The 8,959-nt window shown below is 68.7% G+C and overlaps 1 protein-coding gene across 1 annotated transcript; it reads left to right on the top strand.

Annotated features, from left to right (window-relative positions):
• Positions 1-1,450: 1,450 nt before the first annotated feature.
• RAPGEFL1 (Rap guanine nucleotide exchange factor like 1) lies at positions 1,451-8,062 on the top strand (the record flags this gene model as incomplete). The annotated part of the gene is made up of 15 exons (XM_080633565.1): positions 1,451-1,838; positions 3,385-3,489; positions 3,810-3,991; positions 4,073-4,170; positions 4,316-4,428; positions 5,190-5,357; positions 5,434-5,531; positions 5,622-5,744; positions 5,829-6,007; positions 6,089-6,179; positions 6,568-6,618; positions 6,771-6,858; positions 6,950-7,014; positions 7,236-7,290; positions 7,938-8,062. 15 exons carry the CDS (start codon positions 1,451-1,453, stop codon positions 8,060-8,062), a joined length of 1,929 nt encoding a protein of 642 aa, XP_080489691.1.
• Positions 8,063-8,959: the final 897 nt, after the last annotated feature.

Below are 8,959 nucleotides of genomic sequence, written 5' to 3'. Positions count from 1 at the left end.
TGGGGGAAGAGAGCTGGGATGAGCCAGTGGGCCCGAATCTGGGGCGCGTTCCCTCGGCACGGCACGATGCCGCTTGCACCCTCCTCCGGCTGCCCCATACAGTGGGGATGGAGGAGCTGCATGGGATTGTTTTGGGGGTTTGGGTGGGATGGGGGGGGTCAGAAGCGCCATGGGCTGGAGGAGAGCTGTGCCGTGCTGTGGTGTGCCCATCCCACCAGGGCCCATGCAGCGGAGATGGGGATGTGGGGACGCGTTTTGCTGCTTTCCCGCCGCCGCATGGATGGAGTTGCCAAGCAACTGCCGGGTGCAGAGGAAGCGGGAACAAAGCAGGAGCTGCCGGGACCCCCGTACCCCATCCCTCCGTCCTTGGGTGGGCAATGGGGTCAGCCGCTGTGTCCCCACGTCTTTTGCCACCATCCCACCCCTCAGCCGCAGGTTTGCAGGGCATGAACCCAGACGATGGGAATGGGGATGTGCAGGTTCTGTCCCCCCGTTGCTGTCCCCGCTGTCGCTGTGCCCAGGGGGGTGCGGAGCTGGTTCTGGGGGTGTCGGGGCGCGGGCAGGGAGGGTGCTCGGCACCCAGGGGACGGGGACCCGGCAGCTCAGCCCCGGGCGGGCGCCACGTCCCGCCCTGCCCTGCCCCGGCGCCTGCCCGGTTCCTGCCCCGGCTCCTGCCCCAGCACGCCGGCCCGGCAGCGCCTGTTCCCGGCCTGGCAGCGGCGCGGGGGGCAGGAGCTGCCCCGACCTGCCCGCCCGGCCCCGGGGGTGACAGCACCGGGGAGGGGGGGGCCGGCACCCACCCCCGGCCCTTTCCCACGCTGCGATGGGGGGCAGAGAGCTGGGCCGGGGGGGCGGCACCGCATACCTGGGGATGTGACCCCATAGATGGGACACTGGGGAGCGGGCACCATGGGGTGGACAATCCGAATGTGTGCCCCAGGGGACAAGGAGGGTGGGACATTGGTGTGACACGGTCCGTTGGGGGGGCGCACACCCTGTGCCCCTCGCCGGTGCGGCGGGGCACACACAGGCAATGGGGAGGTGCGGGGGCTCTGCCGACGTGGCCCCCGTGTGTGCCTGATGCCGTGCGGCCGCGTCCCGGTGCTGCGGGGCGGGGAGGGGGGTACGGAGGTTGTGCAACGCATCACGGGTGCGGGGCTGCTGCGGGAGGCGAGGGGGGGACGAGCCGCGTCCCGGTGCCGCCGCATCCCAGCGCTCCGGTGCCGGTGCGGCGGGGGCGGGCAGGTGCTGGCGGCGGGGCCGGGGGCGGCGGCGGGGCGGGGCGGCGGGGCGGGCGCTACCGGCGGGGCCGCGGGGCGCAACGCGGGGCGGGCGGGGAGCGGCGCCGGGGCCCGAGCCCGACCGGAGCCGACCGGAGCCGCCCCGCGCCGCCGCCGCCGCTGCCCATGGCCCCCTGAGCCGCCGCCGCTGCCGCCGCGCCCGGGCGGCCATGAAGCCGCTGGAGAAGTTGCTGAAGAAGCCGGGCTCGCACCTGCCCGCCCGCCCCCCCGCACCGGCACCGGCACCGGCAGCGCGGCGGCAGAGCCTATCGCGCCCTCCCGCATCGCCCGAGGAGCCGGCGGGGCCGGCGGGGCCGCAGCCGGGGAGCGAGGGCCGGTGGCTGGAGCTGCGTCCACCCGAGGCGCCGCTTCGCTCCCCCGAGGACCCATCCCCGGGAGGCGACCGGGACCGGGAGCCACCGAGCCCGGAGCCGCCGCCCGCCGCCCGCTGCTGCTGCGGCTGCGGCCCCGCCGCGCCCGCGCCCCCCGAGCGGCTTCTGACCGCGCTCCTGGAGCGGCTCCCGGCGGGCGGAGCTCACGGCCGCGGCTGCGGAGCAGGTACCGGCGGGACCCCCGGGAGCGGCGGCGGCGGCGGGGGGTGCCCGGTGCGGGGAGCGCGGCCCTGCGCTGCGCTGCGGTGCGGGAGGCCGGGGGCGATGCGGCGGCGCTGGCGGGGAAAGGATTTGATGGGCGCCCACCCGCTACCGCCGCGGGATGCGCTGGGGGATGCGGGGTGGGAGAACGGCGCGGGAGGCGCCGGGTGCCCGGTGCGGGGCTGGCACCGCGCTGGGTGCGGTTGCGAGCCCGGTTCTGGTGCCAAGGTCAGGCTGGGACCGCGCCAGGCCAAGGCGCGCGTGGGTTGGGGTGCGCAGGGTCCCACCAGGCATCACCGCGGCGCGGGGGGAGCAGTGCAGGGGCACGGCGGGGGCTCGGTGGCTGTGCCAGGACCGGACGAGGCCGATTTTGGCCGCCGCACGGCGCAGGAGCCATCGGTTAATCCTGAACATCCCGGTGCTAAAATTAGCCCCGGTGCGAGCTGCTGAGCCGGGGCCGGGCGGACGCCGCTTCCCTCCGGCACCTGCTTCCCGGTGCCCCGGTGCCGTCCCGCCGCGGCTCCTTGTGCCGAGGTGCTGGGGTGGTTTTGGGTGCTGGGTGCTCCCACCCCATGGGGTCCCCGCTGGGCTCCCGGGGAGCTCCATCCCGCTGCAGGGATGCCCCGGCCGGGGTGGGGTTCCGCCACCGACACGATGGAGCCTTCGGGAAGGGGCGAGATGGAACTGGCAGCGCTGGGCCCTGCCTGCACCAACACGCAGCCAGGCCCGGCCCTGCGGTGCCTGGGCTGGCAGAGAGCGGGGCAGAAGCCGGGGGGGGGGAGTCCGGAGTCTCCCCCCAGCACAGCGTGGGAAACCTGTCCCTGTGGCTGCTGCAGAGGGATGGGGAAACTGAGGCAGGGCTGGGGGGTGCTGCAGCCGGGATGGGGGGTTCGGTTCTTTCTGCACCCCAGGGGAGGTCTGGGGGAGCTGGGGGCCCCCACACTGCCCCTGCCTACACCAGCACAGATACAGGGTGCTGGACGGGGGGCTGGGCTGGGCTCCAGACTGCTGTGTGCTGCTTTTGGTGTCAGCTTGTCTCCCATGGGTGCTGTGCCCTGGCATGGTGGTACTGAGGGAGCCTCAGCCCCTGCTCAGCACAGATCCATGGCTGGGTTAATGGGCTGGGGCCTGGGAGGTGCTTGAGGGGCCCCTGGGAGGGACCCTGGTGTCCCATCACTGTGGTGCTGGGGCTTAGGACGCATTCCTGGACACCCATCGGCTGGGACCTGCTCAGGGCCCAGGGTCGAGGGTTGTGCTGGTGCTGGGGAGGGAGCGGTGCCTGGTCCAAAGGTCACTGGGTGCTGGCGCTGTCGGGATCACTGGGATCAGCCCCTCGGCTCACCCGGCCGGGCCAAAACCCCCTCCCGGCAGCATGGGTGTCCCATATGTCCTGGTGTCATTGGCATTGCCCCCCTTGGCTGCCCGCTCTGATGGGGGGCAGGACCCCGGGGGTGCTGTTGTGGGGCTGTGCGAGGGGGGGTGCCCACTTCTGCCCCCAAATCCCCCCCCAGAATCGCTGCTGGATGACATCGTGCTCACACACTCGCTCTTCCTGCCCACCGAGCGCTTCCTGCAGCAGCTGCACCAGCAATATCCTTGGGGGGGGCACGTTGGGGGTGGACATGAGAAGGGCATCAGGATGCAATGAGAGTGAGCACAAGGATGCAGTGGGAAGGGTCTGAGGTTGGGCACAGGGAGGTATGAGGGTGGTACAGGGGTGAACATGAGGGTGCAGCCAGGAGGGCTTCGGGGGGGGCATGAGAGTGCCGTGAGGGTGACAAGATGATGGGCACAAGGGTGGGCATGGAGGGAGGCAGCAGGGTGCTGTGGTGGGAGCAGTAAGTGGGGGAGTTAGGGCCCCATAGGGCGCACATATGGGTTCGAGTGCACGGTGGGCAGGGGGATGCCAGTGGGGTGTGCACAGAGACCCTCGCAGGGGGTGCCCGGGGTCCCTCCTTGCCGTGGGGCCTCCTTGACGGTGCCACCTTCGTGCTGCCGCGCTGGGAGGACGGGGCCGGGCTGCGGCGCAAGCGGGCGGTGCTGGCCGTGCTGCTGCACTTCCTCGAGACCTACAAGGGGCTGCTGCAGGAGGAGGAGAGCGCCGGGAAGGTGATCAAGGTGGGTGATCCCCTCCATGGGCCCCCCCCATCTCCTCATCCCTCTCCCCCCCGTCCTGAGCCCCTTTCCCCCCCCCTCCAGGAGCTCTACCTGCTCATCATGAAGGACACATCCCTGTACCGCGACCTGGAGGATGAGATCCTCAAACTGCACCGGCTCGTGGAGACCGTGGAGCTCAAGTGAGCGGGGAGGAAGGGGGGGTCCCTGTGGGTCAGGGAGGGACAAGGAGCTGAGCATCATCAGCAGCCCTTTGGGAACGAGCGAGGCCGTGGGGGGGGCTCCGGCTGTGCCGCGGCTCCTGCCTGACCCCGGTCCGTGCCGCAGGGTGGCCGAGGAGACCCCCCCCCCGAACAAGCAGGTGAAGCCGCTGTTCAGGCACTTCCGCCGCATCGACTCCTGCCTGCAGACGCGGGTGGCGTTCCGCGGCTCCGACGAGAGTGAGCGCGGGGCGGGACGGGGGCTGGGATGGGTACCGGGATGGGTACCGGCTGCCGGGATGGGTACCGGGGGCTGGGATGGGTACCGGGGGCTGGGATGGGTACCGGGGGCTGGGATGGGTGCCAGCATGGGTGCTGGATGCTGGAATGTTTTTCGTGTGCCAGGATGGGTTCCAGGTTGGATGCTGGATGCTAGGATGGGTTTTGGGTGCCAGGATGGGGGATAGGGGATGGGTGTTGGGGTGGATTCTGGATGCTGGGATGAGTGTTGGGATGGGTACTGGGTGCTGGGATGGGTGCTGGATGCTGGAATGGTTTTCAGGTGCCAGGATGGGTGCCAGGTTGGGTGCTGGGTGCCAGGATGGGTTTCAGGTGCCAGAATGGGGGATGGGTCTTGGGATGGATTCTGGATCCTGGGATGGGTGCTGTGTGTTCATATGGATGCTGGATGCTGGGATGGGTGTTGGGATGGGTACTGGGTGCTGGGATGGGTGCTGGCATGAGTGCTGGATGCTGGAATGGTTGATGGGTGCCAGGCAGGGTGCTGGCTGCCAGGATGGGTTTCAGGTGCCAGGACAAGGGATGGGTGCTGGGATAGCTCCCGGATGGGTTTCGTGTGCTGAGATGGATGCTGGGAGCTGGGATGGGTTTCAGGTGCCAGGATGGGTGCTGGGTGCCGGGTTCTCCCCCCTGGCTCGCCACCGGCTGCAATGAGCAGCGCCTGCTCCGTGCCTCAGTTTCCCCATCCCACCTCTCCGCAGTCTTCTGCCGCGTGTACATGCCCGACCACTCGTACGTGACCATCCGCAGCCGCCTCTCGGCCTCGGTGCAGGACATCCTGGCCTCCGTCACCGAGAAGCTGCAGTACTCGGAGGAGCAGAGCGCCCGCGAGGACGCCCTCATCCTCGTCACCGTGGCCTCATCCGGAGGTGCCCGCGGGGCTGGGGAGGTGCTGCGGGCAGGGGTGGGCAGGGAGCAGCCTGGGTGCTGACCCTCTGCCTGCAGAGAAAGCCGTGCTGCAGCCCAGCGAGGAGTGCGTCTTCACCACCCTGGGCATCAACAGCCACCTCTTCGCCTGCACCAGGGACACCTTTGACTCGCTGGTGAGCACCCCATTGTGCTGGGGATTGAGGGGGGAACCCCCCGTGTTCCAGCCCCATCAGAGCATCCCTGTTCCCAACACCCCATCCCAGGTACCGCTGCCGGAGGAGATCCAGGTGGTGCCAGGGGATACCGAGATCCACCGCGTGGAGCCGGAGGACATCGCCAACCACCTCACCGCCTTCCACTGGGAGCTCTTCCGCTGCGTCCATGAGGTTGAGCAGGGGGTGTTTGGGGATGGGTTTGCACCGTGGTGTCCCGGGGGGGGCTCTGACCCGCTGTGGATCCCCCCGTGGCAGCTGGAGTTTGTGGATTACGTGTTCCATGGGGAACGGGGCCGCCGGGAAACGGCCAACCTGGAGCTGCTGCTGCAGCGCTGCAGCGAGGTGCAGCACTGGGTGGGCACCGAGCTGCTGCTCTGCGAGTCCCTGGGCAAGCGCGCCCATCTCCTCAAGAAGCTCATCAAGATCGCTGCCATGTGAGCGTGGGGATGGGGATGGGGGGGTCCGGGGAGGGGGTCCCCCATCTGCTCCTCACCCTCTGCCCCCCCCCCCCCCAGATGCAAGCAGAACCAGGACATGCTGTCCTTCTACGCCATCGTCATCGGGCTCAACAACGCTGCCATCAGCCGCCTGCGCCTCACCTGGGAGGTAAAGATGTGGGGGGGTGTATGGGACCCCCTGGGTGCTCCTGGGACCTCTTGGATGTTCCTGGGCCCCCCTGGATGCTGCTGGGCCCCTCTGGACACTCCTGGGCCCCTCTGGACACTCCTGGGCCCCTCTGGATGCTCCTGGGTCTCCTTAGATGCTCCTGGGACCCCTTTGGGTGCTTCTGGGGCCTCTTGGACGCTCTTGGGCCCCCCTGGATGCTCCTGGGCCCCTCTGGATGCTCCTGGGCCCCTCTGGATGCTCTTGGGCCCCCCTGGATGCTCCTGGGCCCCTCTGGATGCTCCTGGGCCCCCCTGGATGCTCCTGGGCCCCTCTGGATGCTCCTGGGCCCCTCTGGATGCTCATCCCCCCCCCCCGTTCTGTCTTGCAGAAGCTCCCAGGGAAATTCAAGAACCTCTTTCGGAAGTTCGAGAACTTGACGGTGAGAGGGGCTGGGGCTGGGGGGGGTCAGCACCCCACGGGTAGGGGGTGGTCCCACACCGTCCGTTCCCACGCCCTATGCCCACTGCTGCCAGTGGTGGGGAACCAGGGTGCTGGCACCCCTAGGGAGCTGCTCCCCTTGCTCCCCCCCAGGACCCCTGCAGGAACCACAAGACGTACCGGGAGGTGCTGGCCAAGATGAAGCCCCCCCTCATCCCCTTCGTGCCGCTCATCCTCAAAGGTGAGGGGGGGGCACAGGCTGTGCCCGGAGGGGGCTGCGGTCCCAGTGCTGCCCCATTGGCCCCCCCTCACCCCTCTCTGCTCACCCCCAGATCTGACCTTCCTGCATGAAGGCAGCAAAACCCTCCTGGATGGGTTGGTCAACGTGGAGAAGCTGGTGGGTGCCCTTCGGGGGGGGGGGGGGCAGTTGTGCGGCCCCCGGGGTGAAGCTGGGGATGGGGAACCCCATTGAGGGGATGGGAATAGGGGGTGTGTGCAGGGTCCCTGGGGGGCAGAATATGGGTCCCCGGTGATGGGGATGCCCCAGGGCAGGGTCCTGGGGGGGGATGTGAAGGGTCGGGGGGGGCTGGGGTCTCACCGGGGGTGCTCTGTGCCCAGCACTGCATTGCCGAGAAAGTGAGAACCATCCGGAAGTACCGGAGCCGCCCGCTCTGTGAGTATGGGGAGGGGAGGGGGGTACAGGCATGGCCCCACATCCCTGCTGCTGCCTCTGGGATGGGGACGTGTCTGCACCCGCCTCAGCTCATCTCTGCCTCCCTTCATCCCCATCTCTGCATCCCTTCATCCCCATCTCTGCCTCCCTTCATCCCCATCTCTGCATCCCTGTCCCCACATCCCTGCATCACTTCATTCCCATCCCTCTATCCCCAAATCCCTGCATTCCTGCATCCTCCCCATCCCTGTGTTCCCATCCCGGTCCCCTTTCTCCATCCCTCCATCCCTTGTATCACTTCGTTCCCATCCCTTCAACCCTGTATCCCTTCACTCCTGTCTCAACATCCCTGCATCTGCAATTCCACTTCCCTCTATCTCTGAATCCTCATATCCCCACATCCCTTCATTCCCATCCCTGCATCCCCATATCCCTGCATCCCTTGATTCCAATCCCCTCATTCCCATATCGCCACATCCCTTAATTCCAATCCCTGTATTCCCATATCCCTGCATCCCTTCATTCCCACCCCTGCATCCCCATCCTTGCATCCCCATCCCCACATCCCTCCATCCCCTTTCATCCCCATCCCTCCATCCCTTCGCTCCTGTCCCTCCATCCCCTTGTCCCCATCCCCGCTCCCCCAGGCCTGGAGCTGGAGGCGTCCCCGAGCCAGCTGCAGACCAAGGCTTACGTGCGGCAGCTCCGCGTCATCGACAACCAGAACCTGCTCTTTGAGCTCTCCTTCAAGCTGGAGCCGGGCGGCCAGTGAGGGACCGGGACCCCCCAGCCCGGGGACCCCCAGCCCGGGGGACCCCCCCCCGGGGGGCCCGGTGCCCCCCAGCACTGACGCACTTTGGCCTGACGCGGGGTGAGGGGCACAGCCGGGCGCTGCCCCCACCCTCAGCACAATGGGGGGGGTTGGGGACCCCCGGGCTCATCTCTCCCCCCAGTGTCCCCTTGGCACCCCATTGACCCCTTCCATTGACCGGGGTGCAGGGACCCCCCGCCCTCCCCGGCCTCCTCCCTCCCCCCCCCCGCTATTTTTGTACGTGCCCCCCCGCCCCCCCAGACGTGTATATTTTGTATGGAGCCGCTGTCGGGAATTGTACATTTATTTTTTAAGAAAAAGGAGGAAAAAAGGAAAAAAAAAAACCAACCCAAAACCCCACAAAAAACCCCAACAGTGGGGGGGGTGCGGAGCCCCAATAAACGGCTGTCCCGGCCCCTGTCTGATGATGTCATGGCTGGGGAGAGACGTCATGGCTCTGCCCGGTGACGTCATGCCGGTAGCACCCGGTTTGAGGGTCCCGGGACCGACCAGGGCGGGCTCGACCTTCTCAAGATGGCCGCCACACCGGGCTCATGCGGCCGTCTCAATATGGCCGGAGGGAGGAGCTGGCTGCGGTTGCCCCGCTTTGCCGCTGCGGCTCCGGCCTGCGGGGGCACCTCCGGTCTGCGGCGGCTCGTCCCGGAGCGCGGAGCCCTCCCGGTGCCGCCGCTCTCCCTCCGGCTCCCCGCGGCGCCAGGCCCTCCCGCCGCATCCCTGACCTTCCCAACATGGCCGCCACGCTTGGCGCCCTTCCCGCCATGGCCTTTGACCTCCCCATCATGGCGGCGCGGCCCTGCCGCCCCGCTGCTGCCCGCCCACATCCGGCCCGGGCGGCGC

Source organism: Psittacula echo, assembly GCF_963264785.1.
Source record: "Psittacula echo genome assembly, chromosome: 23".
Lineage (NCBI taxonomy): Eukaryota > Metazoa > Chordata > Aves > Psittaciformes > Psittacidae > Psittacula > Psittacula echo.
Note: the sequence above shows the minus strand (reverse complement) of the source record. Positions and strands in the feature narration are given on the sequence as shown.